This window comes from Psammomys obesus, unplaced genomic scaffold (genome assembly GCF_907164565.1).
Source record: "Psammomys obesus unplaced genomic scaffold, mPsaObe1.curated_primary_1811, whole genome shotgun sequence".
Taxonomy (NCBI): domain Eukaryota; kingdom Metazoa; phylum Chordata; class Mammalia; order Rodentia; family Muridae; genus Psammomys; species Psammomys obesus.
In genome coordinates this window covers 28,371,413-28,397,099 of record NW_026592118.1, presented here as the reverse complement: position 1 = coordinate 28,397,099, position 25,687 = coordinate 28,371,413, and the positions used below count along the sequence as shown (strand labels likewise).

General features: G+C 39.5%; 1 protein-coding gene across 4 annotated transcripts in view; it reads right to left on the bottom strand.

Moving 5' to 3' along the window:
• Positions 1-25,687, bottom strand: part of Cdk14 (cyclin dependent kinase 14) — a 529,514-nt gene that overhangs the window by 212,697 nt on the left and 291,130 nt on the right. For all 4 annotated transcript variants that reach the window (XM_055612730.1, XM_055612732.1, XM_055612733.1 and 1 more), the window contains one exon: positions 23,975-24,098. In XM_055612730.1, the coding sequence (XP_055468705.1) occupies positions 23,975-24,098 (124 nt within the window). The remainder of the gene's footprint in view (positions 1-23,974; positions 24,099-25,687) is intronic.

Sequence of the window (25,687 nt, the reverse complement as noted above, 5' to 3'; positions counted from 1 at the left end):
GGTCCTGCAGGCTCCCACAATAGCTCTCCTAATAAATGGCTGTACACAGCTTCTGTGTTGCCACTTCTAGTGAGGGCAGACCTGAGAGCAGAGGGGAAGCTCCTGCTATTCAAGACCTACCGCTGGCAGCTCGGGGTTGGGGTACCATTGTTCCTCTACAATAGAATCTTAGATTTCCAAAAGAAATCTAAGATTCTGTTAGCTAACAATTTTCCAAGAGTTCCTTTCCCCATGTCTGTAACACAGCGAACTCACAGATAAGATCTGCTGCCATGTTGACTATGGTCCTATGTAGCATGGACAAAGACGAGCTCCCAGGAGAGTGTTCTCTCTGCTTGTCTAGACAGATGAGACCTTAAACACCAAGCAATGGATACTCTGCAGCTCTTAATTGTTCTCTCTCTCCAGTCTGCTGATCGCTTTTTTTTTTTCAACTTAACACTTCTTCCTTTACTTCTCTGCTACAGAATAATTAACTAGGGATGACAGAGCATCTCTCTGGGACCTTATTGTGTTCCTCTCATACTGGTTTTATATAGACTATATGTTTAAATCATTATCTTGTAATTTGAATATTCATGTATACAACACTTGGTGTGTAATGTAAGGCTTAGAGGCAAGGCTTTCAGGAAGAAAGCCCATAGGATCTCTGACCTAATAATGGATTAATTTATGGACAGATCTGTAATTTGATGATGGTATTTGGAGACAGTGGAAAACATGAACAGAGGGCTTAGTTGGAGGAACTGAGTCCCTGAGTGTATGCTTTTCCTTCCTGTTCCCCAATCTTCTTCTCAACAATGAGACAAGCAGATTTGCTCCGTCACACTTGTGTCTTAATGCTCTGCCTTGCTAAGGCATAGCAACATGGAGTCACGTGCCATGGGCTGAGATCTCTGAACATGTGAGCTAAGACCAGCCTTTCTTCGCCTAAGCTAAGGTCCTCACAGTGCTGAAAAATGACAGACACAGTGGTTCTCAAATGTACACACACTGACCTTCATACTGTGTAATGACTTGCTTTACTGATTCTTTTATTTTAAAATTCTTAACACTTTTTCTACAACTTTTTTTTTTTTTTAACTGAAAGTAGATTTTTTTTTTTTCATACACTATATCCTGATTCTGGTTTCCTCTTCCTTTTCTCCTCCTCGTTCTTCCCATCTCCTCTCCCATCCAGATCCAAACCCTTTATGTCCCTTTTTAGCAAACAAACAGTCTTCTAATAGATTATAATAAAGTAAAAGGAGATAAAACAAGAACAAACCAGAGCAGGACAAAACCATTCGCGCACTCAGGAATGTCAATCAAACACAAAGCTCAAAGCCAAAATATATACACAAAGAACATGCAGAGTAAATAAATTAAAAATAAATAGATAAATGAGATGCCTTGACAGGGTACTGTGAGACAAGGAGCCTCCAAAGATGCCATTGAGTTCAGTCTGCATTGGCCATCTACTACTGGACATACGGCCTACCCTAATGTTTAGCTGTTTCTTCAGGGAGGTGCCCCTGCAGGAGACTAAATTTTCATTTGCAAGTGGCTGTCAACTGGAGATTGCTTCTGGGTTAGGGATGCGATCACTTCTTTCAGCTCTAGGACCCCATCCAATGCAGACCCATGAAGGCCCTGGGCATGCCACCTCAGCCTCTGTGTACTGGCTAGCTTTTAATTCTCGCTCACAGGTGATTTATCCCAAAATGCAAACCTCTAGTTCATACTTAGACTTAAGTTCTATCCAATTATCCAGAACCTAATTATTTTGAAAATGTGAAGATCAGTAGATCATGTTTAATTTCTCTATTCTAACTGACAGCTTGTTTCTATGTTTCTATCTTTCATTTTTAACAAAATAAACTTTCATAGAATTTTAACAAAGATTTTCTGCTAATGAGTTTTTTTTTTTTTTAATCAACTTGGCACAAGCCAGGATCACCTGGGAAGAGGAAATTTCAATTGAAAAGCAAAAAAAACAAACAAAAAAAACCCAAGCCTCCTCAGATTGGCTTATAGGTAAATCTGTATGGGCATTTTTTTAAAGTTTATTAATTTTACGTATATGAGTGCTCTCTCCGCATGTACACCCGCAAGCCAAAAGAGGGCATCAGATCCCAGTATAGATGGTTGTGAGCCACAATGTGGTTGTTGGGAATTAAACTCAGGATGTCTTGAAGAGCAGACAGTGCTCTTAACTGTTGACCAATCTCTCCAGCCTCTGTGGGGACGTTTTTTGATTGATGATTGGAGGGCCCAGTCTTCTGTGGGCTGGGCCACTTCTGAGCAGATGGCCCTGAGTTATAAGAAAGCAGGCTGAGCAAATCATGAGTATCAAGTCAGCAAGCATTCTTCCTCCAAGGTCTCTGCTTTGGTTCCTGCCTCCGAGTCCCTTCCCTGCTTGGCTTCTTGCCTGGGCTTCCTTCAGTGATGCACTGTTATGTAGTGGTTTATGACGATAAACATTTCCCTTCTGAAGTTGCTTTTCTTATAGTGTCTTACCACAGCTACAGAAAACAAACTAGGACAGTTTTCAACAAAAACAGAAATGCTCATGTAATTGAGTTTTAAATATAGGAATTTTTATTTATTTATTTATCTATTTATTTATTTATTTATCTATCCATCTATCTATTTATTTATTTTTTAATCTTGTGTAGAAAATAAAAATACATGCTTCTCTGAGAAATGAAAAGACTAGATATAGTAAGACAGCTTAGAATGATCAAGCTAAATAGTGTTTGATTGTGGATTAGCCTGTGTATCAAAGGAAGCTTCACTTGACATGGCAAAGTTAAGGGCCTCATGTTGGCTCTGGAATTACCTGGGTAATTATATCTGCTCAAGACCCTAGGGCTCTCTATTCTTTTGCTGTTGTTGTGTGGGCGTGTTTGAAGAATGAGGGATCTGAAGTCTGAGGTCCACAAACTGGACTAACAGGCGCCTGCCTGCCATTCTTAATAAAGTCTTTTGGAAGGCAGCTACCTCCAGTTATTCACAGGTGACAATGGTTGCATTTGCACTGAACAGCTTGCTGGAGTAGCACACAGATGGTAATTGACTCAGAAACCCACTTTGCTGGGAATCTGACATGCTATGTAAGAAAGGCCTGCTGTCAGTTGGGGCTGACAAAGGTAACATCGGTGCTCATCTCTGACCTCAATTTCAGTAATCCTACATGAGTAATCCTAAAAGTCTTTGTTTCCACCCCAGTTCCTCAAAAGCTTTTGATGAAGCAGATCCGCATTGCTGATCCTGACTGTCTGCATTAGCAGAAGGTTCAGAAGCATTTCTAACGGGGCACAGGTGAAGATGCCACCATTTTCATAGCTCACTGCCTTATGTTTTTGGTTTTTGTTTCTCGGTTCCTAGAACTCGGCACATTATTCTAATTCCAGATGACAGCACCACACATCGACTTAATGTCCTGATCTGAGCAAATTGTCAGTTCTAGTTCCCACCAGTTGCCTGCAAATTTCATGATTTTCTTGTTTTTAATTGCTGAGTAGTATTCCATTGTGTAAATGTACCACAATTTCGGTATCCATACATCTGTTGAGGGATATCTGGGTTGTTAATTTTGTGTATTTAAGACACTATGGTGGGGCTGGAGAGAGGACTCAAGAATTTTAAGCATTTGCTGTTCCTGCTGGTTCAGAATGGAATCAAATGAAAGCATGAAACTAATTTTATGAGACTTTAAAAAGAAAAATCTTCCAAGGCAAGTCATCTCATCAGTATCTTGAAGAAGGAGAATAGAAGAAAGTCATGCTTGTATTACTGGCATGGAGGTCCACTATGAAAATTGGGAACATCTCAGTCTCCATGGAGATACCCCAGTAAGGCGGAGCAGGGGCTGTCTCTGACATAGGCTCTGTTGCATGCTCTTTGATCACTTCCCCCTGGCGGGACAGCCTTGCCAGCCCACAGAGGAAGAGGATACAGGAAGTCCTAATGAGACTTGATAGGCTGGGGTCAGATGGCAGGGGAGAAGGGCTTCCCATTTCTGAGGACTGGGTGGTGAGGGAGGAGAGAGGAGGGAGGGGAGAATCAGGAGATGATGGGGCTACAATCAGGATGTAAAGTGAATAAATTATTTAAAAAATGAACTTAAATAATAAAAGAGAAAAAAAGAATTAACCTTTTCTTAAAGATTTTTATTTCTTCTCATTTTCTCAGCAGTCAGCAAGTAAAACTGTTTAAGTTCTTTTATTTAATCTCATTTTATCTCTCTCTATAGTATAAGGAGTATACTAGGACTAATGGTCCTTGCTTGTAATTACCTCGAGTCTCCCTAAGTGTCCAGCCCTGCTGCAGTCCAATCTAGCAGCAGAGCTTTAGAAAATACAGACCTAGCCTGTCAAAAGAATGTTCAGAAAAGTCACCAATTTTCCTGCGGTGAGGCTCACCGGCTACAAACTGCGAAATTCTCAATTGTGTTCAATAAACTAAGACCTTACTGGTGGCAGTGGCAAGAGTCCCTGAGTCCCTGATTCCTTCAGGTCCAGTTTAGCTGTCTCACAAATAGTTAACTAAGACTTTTGTTTTGCTGTTGCTTTTGTACAACAGGCATGGGCAAAAGTACTTAAAAAACAAAAACAAACAAAACAAAACAACAACAAAAAAAATCCATTCATCGAAAAGCTTCTTCCCCTGAAGAAAGAAACCTGAATTTATCTTTGAAACTGGTTTTTTTTTTTTTTTGTTTGTTTGTTTTTTTTGTTCTAAGTTACCAAGTTAACTTCGGTAAATGTGAAGCGAAGCCCTCCTAACCATTCTGGAGCAAGCTGTGAAATTAACCTACATTTTGCTGTTTGAAAGGGAGAAAAGGGTTTAGAGTAAATTTGGGGCATATTCTGGCTGGGCTGTTTCTGAAGCATGGTAGTTTCCTAGAGAAAGATGTTTGCCTCAGGAAGAAGGCAAAGATGTTCTCCCAAGCTCCTCATCAGAGGTTTTTAGACACCTGAGAACTGAAGAACCAGTATGGAGTGGTAGCTAGTCTCCACATTCCAAAGGATGGGCCTGCTAAATCCCAAGCGTCCTTACAACTAAGTCTAAATTTCACAAGAGTGCCGATGCTGGTATGTTGAGTTCTACTTGAAATATTGGGTATGATGGAGAGATTTCAGTCATGTGGCTGGGAAAAGAGGTGAACCCTGAGATCTGATCGTGGACCTCTCAGGGACCCCAAGTTCTCAGGAAACAAAAACATCATGTTTCCCAAGCCCTGGGCTTGGGAGCTCATGTTCTCAGACAGAAGATGGCCTGACCAGGTGAGGAGGCCCATTTGGTTGTGCATGTGTGTCATGCTTGTACTCTGTTGTATCTATGCTTCTGGGTACCCTTCCTGCTTACTCCCTTTCCAACAGTTTCCATATTTCATTCCAATTCCAACCCATCCTAAAATTACCCTAGTGTTAATATGTGTAACACAAGCCACTGTACGGGATGCATTTGCAGGTCTGACTCGTCATCTCCCCTTATGGATGGGTTACTGGACGGCAGACCTGACCACTTAAGGCAGGAGGCCCTGTCTGAATCTGGGACTCCTCCCCCGACACAGAAGCAATACAGTGGCTCACGGGTGAAACTACCCTTAAAAGTCACTGGTCACGCCTCCAAAGCTATCAAAGGCAACTTCAGGTGTTCATCTTTATATTTGTAGACATAATGATTTAAGTGTCTAAGCATTGACTGTGACACTCTGTAAGTGAAGACTGCAACGACCTTAAACTGTAGGAGAAAACCGGCCAAACAAGCTGTGACAGGGACTCAAAATAGGAATGAGGCCAATATATTCATAAATACTAGTACGAAACCAATAGTAATACACTGCTAAGGGAAAAATCAAAGTAAGAAACGAGGGCATGCTATATGCTTATAGGTCAACATTGTATCTGGAGAAGACAGATTAGTAACGGCACAAGGCAACTGCTCATAGTTAATAAGCACAAAATGGTACAGAGAGAGAAATCTAATTTTTGCTATACTCTGTTTTATCATTGTGTGTACATGTTATTTACTTTAAAAAAAATAACTGTTTTTAGATAGAGAGAGAGAAAAGGTCAATGAATCCTTACCCAGTTCTGAGAAGCCTCAGTAACCCATCACCCACAAGATCCCATCCTTTGTTCTTTAGGCTGCAGTTCTAAAATAGTCATTTCTTCATTTTAAATGACAGGCTATCTTGGCACGACATTGGAACTAGTGCCTGCACAAGTGAGCTAATGACGGGGTGGAAGAAACTGAAATAAAAGATCCTTTAAATACTCTTAACAGCACAACCAAGTTGCTTTCTAAACCTTATGCTTGTCTACATAATAGCCAGTTTTGCTCTTAAGACCAGAGATAAGCTTGCAGGAACTATCTGAATCGTGCAGATAAAAAATCTGTCTCAAAGGGAAATTCAGGTGTGGTACGAAATTACAAGAAATTTCTCTAAGATGATGAAAGTGTGAAAGCTATCCAAACAGCTGGACTATGTGTTTTTACTTCTATTCATTCCACAAAGGACACGGGAGAGTCATTCCTACATCCGGACATAGTGTTCTAAATAACCACACATCAATGGAGGCAGGAACACAGGTGGGTAGACTCTGAGAAGTTCCGACTCAGAATCAGCAACCTGACAATGCGCGTTCCCTCAGTTGTCCGCAAACATCACACGTGATAAATTTAGAGGGCCCAGTGTGTTCCCGGAACACCTCTGTGGTCCTAAGAGAGCTGTCAGCAGTAAAACACAAACTAGTCCTGTAGTGTTGCAGACAGCTGCCCTATCTCTGAAGAGCTGCACGCCGAAGCCTAACATCTGTGGCATGCTCTACTTCTCAGGAATCTGTTAAGTATGCTTTAAATAGTCACATCTTGTCAGGCCGAAGCATTTGTCCGTTAAAGCACTTTTCTTTCTCCAATAAAGCTTTACTTGAACTGCCTTATAATATAGTTTAAGATTTCTGCAAATAAAAAAAAAAACTTTCTTCTTCATAGCAAATTTGAATCAATAAAGCACTGTCTAGTGGAGTGAGGATATGTTTGAAAGTCTCAAAGAAATTGAAGGTGCTGAAATGAAAAGCAATAAAATATTCCTATGCGCACAGGACAATGAGAAAGGAATTTTTAGATATTCTTCTGGGGTGTTATTTTATTCTCAATTTTTATTACAATGAATAAATACCAAGAAAAAGAGGAAGGGTTATACACTGCCCTTTAGTGTGTGAAAAGATGATTTTCAAGGTTTGTCTCCAGGGGCTTAGGGACGCGACTCAGAGACAAAAGCTTGTCTATCATACCTGAGGCCTTTGAACTCCTAGACCTGAAGCAGGAAAAAAAAATGTCTTCTTTACTTATATAACACTTTCTGAAAAGATGCAAAATTTCTTTTTCTTTCTCTTTTCACTGAATGGCAGTGATTGAATGATGGCCAGTGTGGGGTCTGGGAGCCATTTGACCTGCAGAGAGAGCCAGCCTGGAACAAGAGTGAGGTCAAGGCATTTCCAGTCCTCGAAAATCATGCTAACCATATGGCTACCAAGTTTATTTATGTTCCACCGGCATAGTATGAGGTTATTAGGTTATAAGAAAACTACAAGGGTAAACTGATACTTTTGAAGGGGTGGGATCATTATGGAACAACAAGTTTAGCTTCCTGCTTGGTGTGAAACACACACACAAACATACAGTTTTCTATTTTACACTACAGGGCCTCAATACATGCTGCGAATCCTGATCTTAGACTCCAAACCTCCACAATCATGAAGAAGTAAATGTCTGTTCTGCATGAGTTGTGCAATCTGGGTATTAGAGCAACGCAAAATGGACTAGAAAAACGTCACTGAAAATACAAAAGTCTTCATTCCAAATGAAGCTGGCAGTCACAATAAATCTATATTTGTTGAATTTCTTTCTTTCTTTTTTTTTTTTCCTGGGCAATGAAGAAGCATTTTGCAGTTGGAAAAAGCACGCTTGAGGAAATGACCAGAAACTGTATAATGTACATCTGCTAGGCATTGGAAAAAGCTTATTTTAGAGACAACTTTGCATGTCTAGTTTTTGTGCATGTGTGAGTGTGTTTCTGTGTGTGCGCGCGCGTGCGTGCGTGTGCGAATGTGCATCTTTGTAAGTGAATGTGAGTGTGGTGGTGGACATCCTAACGGGTGCACATGTATGTAGAGGTCAGAGGATAACCTTGGGGATCACTCCTCATGTTTCTTCCACCTTTCGCTTGAGATAGGGCCTCTGCAAGTAGGCAAGGCTAACTAGCCAATGAACTCCAGAGAGCTACCTGTCGGCAGGTTCCGTCTTGCCATAACTGAGGTCACAGGTAAACACCACCACGCTCAGTCTTTTCCTTGGGTTCTGGGGATCTACAAGCAAGCACTTCACTGAGCCGCTGTCCTAACCAAAGAAACAGATTTTGTGAAACATTTCAAAATATTATAACCTGGACCTCAAGGTTAAAGACAACTGAAATCTCTCTCTCTCTCTCTCTCTCTCTCTCTCTCTCTCTCTCTCAATTTACAGAAATTAAACTTGTTGAATGACTTGTCTTATGTCACTCAGCTGATTAGTGTCAAAGTTAAAACAAATCTTTCTTCCTATTCCTTGCTATCTTGTTTTATTTTAACTGAATTTCACTGCCAAAAGAGTCTGGCCTTCGGGCTGTCAGCCTTGCCAGAAGGAGACACTTTTGGAGAAAACACAACTCTTAAAGAGGCAGCATCAGACTTGCTGATCAGCCTTGACTGTTAGATTTACTCTGCACAAAGGTCAGGAAAACGCAACTCGGGCTTTTTCTTTCAGCCTTGGTCTCTCTGGGTTTGTTAGCTAGGTTTGTGCAGGGCAAACTGGACAGGTGTAGCTGTCGGGCTCAGGGATCTGCCACTATGCTAACGGTATCAGCGGAGCTTGGCTGTGAACCAAGAACTTTCCCACGTGCTGAAACATTCAGAGCCCAGACTCTACCATCAGCCAAGTGGGTTTGCCAGCAGACACTACACCAGTCTGAAGACCCTGATTGCCTGCAGCCTTGAAAAAAACCCTTGCAGCAGAGTCCTCAAGCTGCGCTTTGCCTGTGTCCTTATCAGCCTCAGAGCTGAGACACCATCATGTGTGCCCTTTTTAGGAGGGTTATTTATAAGAATTCATCATACCACAACAGACAACTTGTACAACATTCTCCAAATTAATGTTCAAGAGGGCCTAAAATCTGCCCTTACTCAATAAGTCTCGGGAGTGCTATGGTACATTTAAGTTAAAAATCCAAAAAGGTCAAGAGCCTAAAATCGTTAGCTAAGATTTATTTTTATTTCCTTGGGAGGAGGGATCTGGGGGGTGGGGAAACACACGTTAAATACATTTAACCAAGGTAACTTCTATTTTGGGATATTTTTAATTTGTGACAAAGTTTCATGTGCCTTAGGCTGGCCTCCAGCTGACTACGTAGATCAGGATGAACTTCCGAATCTCTTATCTCTATCCGGGAATACACAGTATTTGCCACCATGCCTGCTTTATGCAGAACGGGGGATTAAAACCGGGGCTTCTTTCTGATCTTAGTCTATCAGTTCTCATCAAAAGTGGCTGCATTGTCCTCTACTGTGGCCTGGTAAGGCTGCTCCCCCCTCAGGGGGAAGTGATCAATGAGCAGGCCAATCAGATTATGTCAGAGGCAGTCCCTCTTCCCATTACTATGTAACCCACTTGGACACTGAAAGAAGAGGAGAACCTCCCCTATCAGTGGACTTGGGGAGTAGCATGCATGCAGAAAGGGGAGGGAGGGTGGGATTGGAAGGGGAGGAGGGAGGGGCTTATGGGGGGATACAAAATGAATAAAGTGTAATTAATTAAAAAAATTTAAAAAAAAGATTAAAAAAAAAACGGGGCTTTACACACTTTAATCAAGCACTCTATCCACTAGGCTACATCCCCTTTTCTAAAACCACTTTTTGTTAATGTGCATGCCAGTTTTAGAAATAACAGTTTAGATTCCGATTGCAAGTTTAGGAGACACGGAAATCCAAAGTTATCAAAGGAGATAACAGTCATCCAAATATTGGAGAAATTGTCTTACTCTTCCAAGTTATACAAGGATTAAAGTGGGTTAATTTAAAGTATTTCTACAGTCACTTCTGGTCCTTTATTTCCTTATCACAAGGATGATATTTTTGTTAGCAAAATAAATTACGTACTGTGTTTTTTAACAAACAATTTATATCTATAAACAACACAAAGTATTAATACCACCTCTGCCATCATAAAACGGTAGAAAAAATTTCTCAGCAGCATTGACAATGCCTGTGCACTGGGATGATGTGGAGTACTTGCAGAGAAGGAGAGAAAAGTGGAAAAAAAAGTATAAGCCACATCCTTTTTGATAATATAGCGTCATTTAGAAAAAAAGATCTAAAATTATCTTCATGATTTCTAAAGAAAATTTGTCTTTAGCAAAGAAAACACAAATTAGGGCAAATGTGAATTCCTTAGTGCCTTCAACATTACTAGGTTCAATTCACAGACAACCCTTTATAGATTTTTTAGGTTATGCTTTCTTGATAAATGTTTAGATCTGATGGGTGAAAAATGGTATGTTTTTTCTGCCCTTCCTTTGGTGATTCAAGTTTGCATAAAAATTTCAAGTTTGCATAAAAAAATTCTGTATTTATGTTCAGTTTTAAGTAAATTGATATTATAACTGAATTTTAAAATCACTAATTCTAAATGATAGTTTAAATGTTAACATGAAGGAAGATCAAAGACCCATATTAGTAACTATTCACTTGGTTTATAAATTAAGCTATAAGCTGACTGCAAAATTCATTTAGTTATCACTTTATAAGATCACTGATCATAACGCAACTTGGCACTATTTCAAAGTTGTTCATGTTACTTGAATTACATAAGAGCAATAAAATGATCTTGGAAGAATATTTCAAGATAAATTATATTCTAGCCTTGCAGACTCAGCAGAATGCTCATTTAAAATATTGTTCATTTTGATACTGAAACTGAGCTAATATTGACAAGCATGTATCAATGTTGTCAGATTAGAAACAGAGCAATTGGAATGGTACTGCTGTCTTCACAGAGAATAAAATAATGAGCCATGAAAGTGCTTTATAAAGTGTAAAAAGGGCCACCATTGCTAGTAGAAAGAGCTGAAGTGAGTGAGAGTCACTATTCTGTCCTGAAAGCAATCTAGTGTCAATTGCTGCAGATAAACTGTCTTTGTGATTCAACATGAGAATGTTTCCAAATGCTGAAGTCAATATTTAAAAGAAACAATGCTCTCAGTCTGACTTCTTCATCATGTACCAGTCAAAGCACTCATTTTTTGTTCCAACTGCACAGCACAAATGCCACAGCCAATCCATGCCACAAACATGCCATTCATATAGAAGGTCAAATAAACAAGGCACACAATTGAAGTGACACAGCTTGCCAAAAGAGGCAGGGATGAAAATCTGCAGGCATTGATATTTTTACTGCAGAGACGCATACAAGACACAGATTATTTGGTTTATAGATTTGCAAAATTCCATAATAAACCCACTATTTCAAATCACTCATTATGACAAGTTATCTACTTTTTCTTAAAGATGGCAATTGTCTTTCTTAATTATGGATGCTCCTAGTTATATATCTTTATTAAATAGATTTAAAAAGACTGGTCCAATAAACTTTCAATGTTAATTAGATTTTTGGAGGGAGGAGCTACAGGTGGGATACAAAGTGAATAAACTGTAATTAATAAAAATAAAAAATAATCAGAAAAAAAGAAACAAAACTGTTCTAAAATACAAGTTAGAATGCTCTTTACATCGCCTAAACTTATTTCACTGTTTTACTGAAGATGATTAGAAATCAATATGCCATTATACTTCCACGTTATTGTATGATAGACATGGGCTCCAGCAAGACTTATGCTCACACATCACAAATATTGACTCTGAGTAGTAGAATGAGTGGTGTCCTTCTGAAGGGCTTCTCCATTTAAAAACAAGAATCCAAACAAAAATTTTTAGCATCCCCTCATTCCCCAAAGTAGTTTTCTAATCCCCACAATCAAAATCTGAGTATGTTCTGTGTCTCACATTAAAATGTTCTATTTGCATTTAATCTACATACATTCTTCTGTATAACTGATGTAAGCTCTAGATTCCTTATAACACCTAATACAATATATATTATATAAATGTTTGTAAGATTATTGTTTACAGAATGTTGGCAAGAGAAAACTGTAGATATTTAATACTTTGTTTGTTTGTTTATTGAGACAAGCAGGGTCTCACTTTGTAACCAAACCTGGTCTAAAATGCTTAGCAATTCATGAACATTAGACACCAAAGTTCTGAGATTACCAATGTGTGCTTCCATCTGTCATGAGTTTGTTTTCTGAAACCTAACACAGTAGAAGCTTCTTGTAAAATATGCATTTATGAAAGAAATCTGAAGGAAGTCATCAAACGCCAGGAGTGACATTACCCCAACTAGATTAGCTGTCAGCACCAAGTGAAACCTCCAGTGCCAGAAATGGGCTATATCAAATCAAGTTGTTGGCTCATGGGGTCCATGTGAACCTCCAAAAAACCCAGGCTGTTGCCAAAGCTATTGGTTGCTCTCCACAAACTGATGGTAAGCCATACTGATGAAGACAACACCTATATAACACATTGAACGTGGAGAAATCAAACTGACACCAATCTAGAGCCTTCACCTCTATTGACTACTGTTCATGGTACTGGAAACTACTCTGCCCACTGCCAAAGAAGAAAGGTAAACACCCACCCAGCTATGAAGCCCTTCCATCTGCAATGTTAACATGCATGCAGGATGCTCTAGGACAATACTAGCACAACATCTGTGGGACTATCTAAAAGCTGATCAGATTTAAGGTCCACACCATAAGGACTCATCCCAATGCTGCTTGGGTAGCAAAAGAACCTGAGACTAGATAGGCCAAGGACCTAGAATAAAACCAATTACTAGTGTTCTGCTAAAGGAACATAGCAATAAAATGACTCCTATTGACATTCTGCTATACTCATAGACCAGTGTCTGTTGTGGATATAAACATGTTTTTGCTTTCATCCCAGGTGTGGGATGTGGGGCTGATTCAGACTGTCCGCTGTAGCTAACCATTTGTTTCACCTGCAGAGAGTTTAATTCTGAGGACTCTGAAGAGAGAATAAATGCCAGAGCCCAGAGAATGTTGGGGAGCTCCAAGAAAGAACAAAGCTGATGCTGCTTCTCCCCTGTGGCTCCTGGTTGCTGTTAATGCAGTGTAACAAGAAGTTGGAGATCTCCTGAGATGAAGATTTGACTGGCTCCAAGGAACCTGATGACCCTAACCAGCAGGAAACAGCTAAGAGAACTGTAACACCTCTCTCACTAACCTTTTCTCTCTCCTACCTGGTGTTGGGGTGTTGGAAGGAATTGGAGTGGGGTAGGGAAAAGAGATATTAAAAATTTAATAAGAGCTTTTAAAAAGTATGCCAACAAATATCTTGCTCAGCCAATAGAGTAGCTTTCTCCTGTAGCATCAAGAACAAGTACAGAGACCCACAAGAACATTGTGCAGGCAGTAAGAGACCTTGGAGAACCCAGTCCTAAAAGGGATGTCTCCACCAAATCCCTCCTGTCAGGGCTCAGGGAACTGCAGAAGAGAGGACAAAATGGGGAAGGAAGACATCTGGGAAACAAAGTCTTTTAGAAACATCAGGACTGATGTACATCTGAACTCACGGAGACTGTGGTAGTGTTAAGAGGGCCTACACAGCTCTAAGCCACATGGAGGCCAGGTGGTGAGAGCAGAAGTGGACACAAGCCCTCATCCGTAACCAAGAAGCTATTGCCAACTGATAATCCTTCATAATGAAAAATTAGTTCTTTCCCTGATGGTGTAGTACTAGTTATACAAACCACACTTAAGAGCAGGCTCCCTGGCCAACGGTAGATCACCAACACAAGTAAAATTATGGTATTTTTGGAGGCTTTTTTTTTTTTTTTGTCTCATAATGTTTTGCCCGGGTATTTTTTCCTTACATGTCTTTTGCCTCTATATTATGGTTTCTGGTTTTTTTGTTTGTTTGTTTTTGCTTTTTTTTTAATTTGCCATTTTTATTTTTATTTAATATTTATTTATTTCATATGAACTTTATTTATAATAAGCTACATACAGCAAGAACAGTTATGAAACAACCAGGAAAGCCATACACTCAAAGCATTTAGCTCATTGTATTTGGCAACCTTGAAGAAAATACTATAGTTTTGTGTTTTTGTTTTTTCCAGCAGTGAGAGCACACTGTGTCTGATCAGCAGGGCAGCAGTGACTGCACAGCGGCCAACAGACCAAATTGTGGGCCCCGAAACACCAGCAATCATTTTCCCCAGGTGAGAGGAACCCTCATGGTATAGGAAGCAATCAGGTCCATCTCAGACTCAGGTCACTCAGCTAGACCCTGGAAGAGTTCCCAGGTTTTGGCAGGCGCCCAGTCGCCAGCCCTGAGCCACAGGGATGAGCACTTACTATCCCAGGCAGAACTGTGGTACCCAATCCCAGACTTTTTCATCCACGGATGTCTGAATCCTCAGCTGTAAAACCAGCAGGCAGGAAGCTAAAATTGTATACATTTTGAAGATCTAAATAAATGCTAGTTTTCTTAGAACAAATTTTCCTCATGGACTATAGGATTTCCTCAAATCATAAATCGCTCTTCAGAAAAATAGCCAACAGAATCCCACATTGTCTATGAGAAATGAAGGAGGAATAGCCAAGTGACTTCTTGCTTAGCAAAGAAGCATCCTGTCTCTTAAAGGAATTAGCATGGAAGGTATTCTACTCTGTAAGCACAACACAAAGATAGAAATCAATTATAAAGATGTCATCACAGAATCAATCCTTTTTGTTCGAGAAGACAGACTGAGAAACTATGGTGAGAAGGCATTTTTAAATGTGAGGTACAAAAAAACTGAAAGTTTGCATTATCATGGGAGTTTTAAAATATGTTTACCTGTCAAGTAAACAATTACACTTAAAATAGTATCTATATATATATATATATGTATATACATATATGTGTGTATAATGTAATATGGAAGATAATGATGAAAAAAAATGCAACCGTTTAGGCAAAGCTAATCAATCCTCCGAGGCATTTATAAAATATGGTAACTGGTATCCAAGAGTGAGATCATGGCTGGAGAAAGGTCATAAGAGCAGGATCAGGAAAGAGGTGCCTCTGCTTTGTGTAGTCATGCCTTTTCCAAGTTGCTTCCCTGCTGAATTAACCAATGACTCTGTTCATTTCCAAGGTCTGAGAAGTCAGTAAGGACCAGTGATGAAGGCCAACACAGACTCGCTCCACTTCACGCAGAGCAGAAACAAAACAGCACAGCACTGCGGGGAAAGATGCAGCAGAAGTGCTAAATGCAAAGGGGTCAATCTGAAAGGTTTTATTCGCATGGAAGCAAAGATTAGGAAAAAAATATAACACTGGCCTATCAATACAATGATCTACTAGGTTACAAATAAACATGAAATGTATATTTTAACCCAGAAACTGTTATGAGATAGATTGCAGGCACTAACACTTTAAATGCTTGTAACAACTTTGAGAAGCACATACGCCTAAAAAGAAATACATTGAGACACAGAATTTCAGTAAAGCCACCAACGATGTGCCACAGATAAGCAGAGGGCTATTCAAATCCATACCCCAGAATCTGTATTTGCAGAGACATTCCTTCATCTGGCACACACGATGTTTGTGTGTGTGTTTGTGTCTGTGTAAAACCTTCTGTTTTTCACTTGCTTCCACTTGCTTGTGCTACATCTCTGACTAGAGCTGCTCGTGCTTATCTCTGTCTAGTCCACGGCATTATGATATAAAAAGTATTATAACTTTGGTCTTATTAAAGTTCCTAATGTACTCTGGAAAGTTCCTGGAAGACAAGATAAGGCCACGTCTAATCGTCTAATCGTAATAATATTTGATCTCAGTCTCCAGTTCTTGATACAAGGCCGTGGAAGAGCCCTGAAATCTCTGAACCATAAGATTATGGTGGGGAGGGGGAGGGGGGTGGGGAAGCTAGCTAAACGATGGCCTGAGGAAAGCTTCGAGGTTGGTAAACCTTTAATGTGCTGCAGAGTTAACATGCCTGGGCATGTACAAGTGTGTGGGAGCTGTACACTCCCCTCCTGTCCACATCTCGGCACTCCCTCCTCTCCATTTTCACTTCCTTCAGTTGGCTGCTTCCAAACTGTACAATAAACTAGTAAATCTAAGGGTTCATCTAAGGGTTCTCAGCTTAGTGTGAGAGTCATCTTAGGAGGAAGTTGTGGGAGCCTTTATTAATTGATATCTGGTTAGAGCCTAATGGTTTGTGATTGACAATTGACCTATGAGCAGTCACATGACGCAGCTTTTAATCTGTAGTGACTGTGGCCAGTCAGCAGCAGAGCTGAGTTGAATCTTCAGAAACCCAGCTGGCATCTTGGGTGTTGGCTGATTGTTTATCTGGATGCAGAAATCGCCCAAAGTGAGTGCTGAGTGTTGGGAGTGAAAGGAAGCCAGTACCTCAGAAGGGGGAGCTAACCAGAAAACTACATCCAAGGAGGAACCCTTAGCATTTATTCAGGGACAGCCAGGAACACTGGTGGAGAAAATTCATTCCTTTGCTCCTTACAGATGCTTTAGTTCATCACATCAATGTAATCCAAGAGTTAATTCATAAGTTACTGAGGCTCCAGGCACAACTGATAACACCCAGTAAGAGCTCCTCCAGGTCTGAGGTAAAAGATGTTCCCTTTCTCAGCCCTAACAGTTTGGCCTATTTCATATTGAGAACTTTCAGTGTAGCTGGTGCTTTGACCCAGTTCACCTCCAATACTCGGGTACTGCTACTTCACGGCCGGCCGGCCTAAGTGAAGTTCCCATATCCAACACTGTGTGCTGGCTGCTTTCTAGGAGAGATTTCCCCTGTGAAACTGCTCTGGCAATATTGTAAGGGTTAGGGTACATGTTTATAATTAGCTAGAGTCGCACTAATCTGTCAGCGTGAGCTCACCACTTAGATTCATGACTTTGGTGCCAAAGGGCAGGGCTGTGCGCTCAGCCCACTCCACATTCCAGAGTGGAGCATCTCTAACTCTAAATATATTGTCTGTTGGCAGAGCTACATAAAAGCAGCTGCCTAAACTTTGCTTTAAAATTATGTGTTTAATGGTCCAGGGGTCTTTTTTAAAAGTAGAGTGATTCTTCATTGGGTAATAAAGCCATTTATTATTACAAACTATATCCTATAAGAAAGACACAGTAAAGTAGAATACTGCAAGCCATAACAAATTGGTGATGTTTAACCTTAAGTTTATTGTTATAGCTCTAATGATAAATTTCATTTGTGAATGATAAAAAAGTCGAATATCTATACCTTTGGGAATACAGGACTTTTATCTAGAGACTCCATATCTATCAATGAACCTTATGTTGGTTTTTATTATTTAAATTTATTATTTATTACAATTTATTCACTTTGTATCCCTGCTGTAGCCCCCTCCCTCCTCTTCTCCCCCTATGCCCCTCCCCTAGTCCATTGATAGGGTAGGTAGGTCCTCCTCCCCTTCTATCTGACTCTAGCTTATTAGGTCTCATCAGGACTGGCTGCTTTCTTTTTCTCTGTGGTCTGGCAAGGCTGTACCCCTCCCCGCGGGGGGAAGGTTATCAGAGAGCCAGCTACTGAGTTCATGCCAGAGACAGCCCCTGCTCCCCTTACTAGGAAACCCACTTGGAGACTGAGTCTATGGGATACATCTGAGCAGGGGTTTTAAGTCCTCTCCATGCTTGGTCCTTGGCTGGGCTATTAGTCTCTGTAGGGACCCCTGGGCCCAGTTTATTTTGAATCTGAAAATTTATTTCTTTGTGTTCTACTATTTCCTATGTGAATTCCAAGAAGCATAAAACAAGCAAACACGCATTTAACATTTACTCTACAAAGATACATTTGTAGACTATCTCTTAAGTTAATCTAAAATTAATTTACAAAAATTCCCTAAATTTTGTTTAGAGAAAACCACAGACACCAGCAATGTGATGTTGCAGACCTATGGTGGAAAGACAACAGAGTGATTTTCCTTGATTAAAACTCCAGAGCTGTTTAACTCTATTCCTCCATTGAAATGCCGGTAAAACAAACTATGACTTCAGATGCTTATTAGAGGTTTCCACCACCAGATCACCTCCAGAGATAATTTAGACGAAAATTACTTTGAGTTCTTCCACTACTAAATAGTAACTAAACTTTTAAGTCTTGATGAATTCATGCGTTTGCAGCTTGTGCTTCAATTCTTTTCTTTTAATGTACTCAATACAGCAAAAAAAATATGACTTGATTCATCTGTTTAAATTTTAAACCACTGAAGACATATATACATACAAATAACATAAGAACTTGGCAGGTTGTATTTTTGTACTTAGAGATAAACACACACACATACATATATTTAACAACAATTAAAGAAAATGAGGTCATGCTTTTGAATGAGAGTGTGGGTGTGGAGGGGACATAAGGGAAAAGGGAAATGATGTAATTATATTGATCTTAAAATACCTCACTCAGGTTGTTCTTTTCCAGTTCCCACCATTTACCTGCAAATGTCATGATTTCCTTGTTTTTTATTGCTGAGTAATATTCCATTGTGTAGATGTACCACAATATCTGTAGCCATTCCTCAGCTAAGGGACATATAATATAGGATAAACCTATTAAAATCTGTACACCTAAAGAAACTAATCAAGAAGGAAGACTCTGGCTAAATGCTCAAACCCTGTACAGCAAGGCAAAGAGGATGAACATCAGAAGATGGAGAAAACAGGGAACAGTACAGGAGCATACCACAGAGGGCCTCTGAAAGGCTCTACCCTGTAGGGAAACAAAGCAGATGCTGAGACTCACAGCCAAACTTTGGGCAGAGTGCAGGGAATTTCATGAAAGAAGTAGGAAATAATAAGACCTGGAGTGAACAGGAGCTCCACAAGGAGAGCAACAGAACCAAAAAATCTGGGCACAGGTTTTGAGACTGATACTCCAAAGACCATTGATGCAGATAAACTAGAACCCCTGCACAGATGTTGTCCATGGCAGTTCAGTGTCCAAGTGGGTTCCATAGAATGGGAACAGGGACTATCTCTGACATAAACTGATTGGCCTGCTCTTTGAACACCTCCCCCCCGAGAGGGGGAGCAACCTTACCAGGCCACAGAAGAAGACAGTGCAACTACTCCTGATAGACTAGGATCAGAAGGAAGGAGAGGAAGACCTCCCCTATCAGTGGACTTGGGGAAGGGCATGTGTGGAGAAGGGGGAAGGCGGTTGGGATGGGAAGGGGAGGAGGGGGGGCTACAGGGGGATACAAAGTGAATAAAGTGTAATTAATTAAAATTAAAATGGAAAGAAAAAAGAAAATCTCAAAATAAAAAGGAAACAAAATTTAGATTCCTGGGAGGAATGGCACAACACTGATTCAGAATTAGTGAACAGAGCTTTACTTACCAGTAAGTTCCTAGTCATTAGAAAATAGGTTAGTAACTTCAAAAGTATACAACACAAACCATGGACACCATCGACACTAAAAGGACCTTAGGCTGTATTTGTTCTTTGCTCTTTTATTTCTCAGAAAAAGCACATGTCTCAGAAAACATGAATAACTTCTTGAAAAAAACAAACAAACGAGCTAAATCTATAACAATTTCTTAATTCTATGTCTGATATACTCTGCAGTTGACAACAGTTCAGGTAGGCGATTAGGTGGGGTCTGGTAGCTACATCTGCTCGGTGGAATCTTTTTGTCTGTAACCAAAAGTTCCAAACCTTGTAAACACCAAGCATTGTGTGAAACCCATAGGTGAGACGCTCAGAACTAACCCAAGATTCCAAACTACCTCAACCCATCAATTCCACCTCTGCTCTTCACTATCAAGATCCAGGAGAACTATAATAAACAGACAGTTGTTTTTATTATAAACAGCAAGTCTGCCAAAGCTAATTAAACAGAAATTAGTAAATTCCAGTGAGTCTTAATCTATAGGTGATTACTCATTTTGTCATGCATTTTTCTCCAACCAATATTTATTGTTAATATTTTGTATCAAGTATCTACTGTAGTGTTGTGCACATAGCAAGGACAATAGTGAGCAAGGAAAGCAGTGGAAGCAAAACAACAACAACAAAACTTAAGTGACTAAAATCACTTCAATGAGTTAGAGATGCAACTGAATTTGGTAAACTGAGACAGTACTGATAAAGGTCCCAATTCTGGGCAGGGTTACATGAACTAACTATCCCTGTAAAAATAAGAAAAGGGACAGCCACATGGGAAACAGGAAGAAGAGCATCCCAGGAGAGGATAAAGGCCAATGAAAGGCTGTGAGGAGGGAAAAGGTTTGGAATTTTGTTGCGCCACAGTATATTAGAAGCATACACAGTGTGAAGACAAATGGAAATGAGCCCAAAGGTTGCATTCAATTTTACTACATGAAAACAGAGTAAACCTCTGTGGCAGGAAGATCACGATGATAAACCACTTCAATCTGCTCATTCTAAATGTGGGTAGAGAAGAAGGCTCTGGTGAGTGGTAAGGAATACTTGTCTTACTGAAAACAGAGCTTTTAACAATTTGGAATTCAGAACTGTGTTCTGTTCAGAGGTGACGGGCCTATAAATATGGCAACGTCTGGTTCACCTCACCCAAGGACAAAATCACCTAAGTGTTAAAATCAAACTCACCTCCTGCTGTTAAATTAGTGAAGTGGATAAAATATTTTCTAAACTCTTAAGTTGCATTGTTCTAATATGATCTATGTACAAAGCAACAGTATCATGCCTGTTGTATGTAGCACAAAGATACACACATCTATGGATGGCATACACCCAATGATCAAGAACTTATTAAAGAATTGGGCAGCCATAAGATAAAATGTCCATGTCTTTAAAAATAAAGACATTGAGTCCCTGAGATTAAAGGCTGTGGATAAAGCATCTGCCATACCATCTTTGTGACCAGACATCTGTGAGGCCATGTCTCTTAAGGTCTAACTTATTTCTAAATTTTGCACTTCTCTCAAAAAGTTGGACTGCTTGAAATAAGCTTATTTGTGAGGAAATGAGAAATGATCAATGAGTATACAGAACAAAGAGTAACCCTGATACATTCCAGCGTTTTTAATCCTCATCGTATATTTTCGAATAAGGAAGTAGCGTTTACTGTACAAGAAGGTACAGTCACTTGGACCACATTTTTCTCCTTTTTTCAGATGTTGATGGCATTACTCACATAAAAGGGAAAGGTAAGACAAAGAAATGGTTTTGGAAGCTCTTTAAGTGTCAAACCCTAAATGAAGGACCTAAATCTAATTGTCCTGCTGCCTGGAACTATCCCATTTTGACTATTTAGCTTCATCACACTTTCCCATGCACTTCATCTCGCACACACTTGTGTCCAAACACAGCAAATCACAGTTAATTGCATGCCTTAAATTAAAAGACAAAATAATGCACAGTTAATTCATGGAAATTATCAGTTGGTGAATGAATCTCGCTCTTTACACTCTGGGCTTGTGATGCATGCCAACTGCACATCCCCAGCTAAACAACTAGCCTTTATGCTGGACGTACAAGGGCTATCCTCGGCAGAACAGCCTGCACCAAAGAACTGATTGCTTTTAAAACACTCACCTCTGCACACATAGCATGGCCTGCTTTCACTACAAAGAGTGAAATACAGAAATGGGCGTAATTGTAGATGATTAGGAAAATTAACACATCCTTGACAAAGGCTTGAACAGAAATGATATTTTAGATAATTATGAAAAAAATCCCAGCTAATACACAGGACTTTAGTCATGCTTCTTAACAGAAGTAAACTATTATGTACATATGCGTAGCCTGGCACAGTGGCACAGGCCTATAAAACCAGGACTCAGGGAGGCAGAGGCAGAAGGATCACTGTGAGTTTGAGGCCAGGTTGGTCTACAAAGGAAGTCCAGGACAGCCAAAAAAAGAAAAACAAAACAAAACAAAAAAAATCCTCATTAGATAAATACTTAAAAACAGTATGTATCTTTTTGAGGGTATGTTATAGGTAAGTGAAGCAGAGAAAATATCAAAAATATTAACATATCATTTCTGAGTTATTCATAGTTATTCATAGTCCCCAATTTCCCTACATTAAAAAAAAAATCATGTGTTTAAGACTTTCATCTTAATTTGTTACTGAACCTGATATAAATTGTTAGTATTTTGTTTGTATATATACAAATATATCTATATATGTTTATAAATATAACCTGTTAAGTCCATAAATGTTAGTTGAACATAGAGCTTTAGGACTGATTGGCCCTGGGCAATATAAAGCCTTCTTTTAAAATGAACTTACCTCACTGTAATAATGATAAAAAAAATCTTAAAAGGTAAAGACAATTGTAAAGTATATTCATACAGCTCTACTGCATCCTTAGCCATGTAGACAAATAATTTTTATAAAATATTTACTGACATACGTCCCAAAATTTAAGGAATAGGCTCAATTCTGTTTAACACAATAGTATATTTCAAAACAAATATCTTATGCTAGCAAACTATGATAAAAAAAATCTCTGTAAATTCTTTTAATGTTATTGGCAGTAACAAATTACAAAATGCCTGCTGCACAGCTAATACTATGAATTTGAGGAACTACAAACTTTTCTCTCTCTCTCGTTCCCCCTACCTCATTATTTATTTTCTGTATTGAAACAGACTTTCTATCTAGCTACCTCATATAATCTTGATGCCAAGTTTGGTGACACACAATACAAATGCAAACATACACAGAGTTTCATTATTTGTACCAAACTAGCTGGGGGAAAAAAAGGTGTTTTCTAAAAATACATCATATTCATGCTAACTTTTACTTAATTTTCTCTTTAGAAGAAAGGAACACACACACCCAGCAAAGTAAATATGTCACAGTTGACTACCTACCTGACCTTGAAATAAACAACCTCTCCCTTCTCTCTTTTATTTATTGGGGGTTGGAATGAGAAAAAAAATAATTATTTTCCTCAAAAGGTTATCTCAAGCTCAAGCATTTTTAGGTCCCAAGGGTAATATTTTCATTCCATTCTTAATGGCACACATTTCTAATCTGAATATGGATTCACCTATAATTGAGGCAGTGTAATGTCAACACATCACTCTGCCTTCATGCGTCCCTCCCCCGTGCTGGGAACCCAGTGAGGCACAGCTCTAAGGACAGGCTGGGGAATCTCCAGTTTTGCTTCCCATGGATGCACAAAGCAGTGGAAGGCCAAGCTTTGAATTCCTAAGAGCAATTTGTAAAAGGCCTGCTCTAGGGCCTAGAATCTAAACAAGTGCTCTTATTTACAGTGCTAGAGGAACACCCCAAATGACTGCCACTCCTGGTGAGGTTGCATGATTCCAGGGTTCACTCATTATTGTGTCCTTAGGGTAACAAACACTTCTGAACACTGTCCATCCCAGAATGCCTACAAACGGTACCATGGTTTCACTTCACAGCTCTTGAAGTTTAACAAAATGTTTAGGCTTCTTGAAGCTGTGTGGTAGGCTCTACTGTCATTTTATTTTTGATCACTTTCATAATAAAAACCAAGAAAATAGAAAAATCTCCTTGAGTGTATTTTATGCTCAAAATGTTATTGACATTTTGTTTGATGTCCTGTGTGAAGATCTTTTTATTATGTAAGGGAGACTGAGAAGCAGCCTGCACATTATAAAAACCCACCAACCATTATGTTTTAACTTTATCATTTTTTCAAAAGACAGAAATAATTTCTTTGTTCCAGAAAAAAAAAAATTACCACGATCCACGATGACAGAAGAATTGCACCTAAACAAACACAGTGCTACCATCTGCCTGGCATTCTCACAGTGTGACAAACGGGCTGGTAATGAACTGCTCTCCTACCGAAATCTGCCAGCTTTAACTCCCCCGCGTCACTGATCAGAAGGTTCTGTGGTTTCAGGTCTCTGTGCAAAATATAACGCTGGTGGATGTAAGACAGCCCTCGCAGCAACTGAAATAAAAACAACTGGAAAAAACAGGAGGGAAATGAGAGTTAGAATCCAAATTCAGATAAATGCCGGTTCACATACACAGTCTGCCAAATATATCACTGAGAAAGGGCAACCACCACTAAACTTCCTACTGACCGTTAAGAAAAATATGCAGTGTTAGCATATGAACTCCTTGTTCATTAAGAAGGAAGTTGGAGAATTTCTAAAACGCCCTGGTGTCAATCAAGACACTACCTCAGCCACAGAGTTTTAGTCTATAAATAACAGAGAATATGAATAAACAGCTGGTATTTACAGTACTAATCTCTCTCTCTCTCTAAGAGGATGTCTAAGAAAGCAATCTATAACATTATAAAACATTATATAAACATTATTTAATTCTATAGAAATGGCATGAATATGCCATCCCTGGATTCACCCATCACCATGCTTTAAGGAAGAGAAAGATAAAACGATTTGAGACAATCAAAACAAAGCAGTCACGTGGCCCAATTAATGGCAAATTGTGACCAGACTGCCTTTGTACACATGGCTGTAGAGATTAGCTGTTGCCTGAAAACAGATGTGTACCTTCATTAATTGCAGAGCTGACCTAGCCTGTTAGAGGGAGCAAGGATTCCAGAGCAATACTTTGGGCGTGACAAATAATTTATGAAATGACTAATGGCTTTCCTTTGGAGTTTTATAGCAAGTGAATCCACCTCAAAATTATGATTCACTTGGCATTCTTAATCCTCTCTCATGAAGCAGTTAGTTTCAAATGATTTACTTGCCAAAGTCACTCTCACTTACCTAGTATTTTAACAATCAATTTCCCCAAACAAAAATAAAATGAATGTGACTTTACATTTATTTGCCAACAATATGCTGCTCAGATACCCACCAGCTAGCAACAAAAGGACATGCCAAGGATCTCCAACATGAGTTAAAAGACTGATGTTCTAACCGCTCTGAAATATTCAAGTGTAAATGAATAAGCAACACGCCACAGGCCTTGGGAGATAGCATTTCTGGAATGTTCCAACTAATCAGGGCTATAAAATCCAAGCACACATATCTACTGAGATAAAATGCTGAAATGACAGTATAATCAATTCACCTCAAAAATCTTTAGAGGTAACAAATATGCATAGGCTAGAGAAGGCCTAGGCTGGCTATTTCCAGGGTGTGAGTAGACAGATGTGGGCATCTCACTCTGAGTTAGAAGAGACTGAAATTCTGGCTTAAAGACTCCAGAAAGCAGAAGTCTTTCTGGAATTTGCCTCCTCTTGGCTCTTCTTATGTAGAAGGAAAGAGATGATGCATATTAGCTTCACTCTGAACTGCTAATTCCTTTTTATCCTTTTAAGGCTTACAGTTTCTATGAAATTCATTAGTTCTTTAGTTTGGAGGGAAGACAAGTAGGTGAATTAAAACATGCTGAGTTCCGAAGTCTTTAAGAGACACATGCATGTAGAGAGCATATCCTAAATTTTACAAGCAAACATTTTGTTTAAGACTCACTTGGTGTTGTCGAGGACGCTAGGTACTGCTTGGTACCTACTGAGGATTTGGCTGTTCAGCCCTGGCAATGCTTTCAGACTAACTGAAACGCAGCACTGTG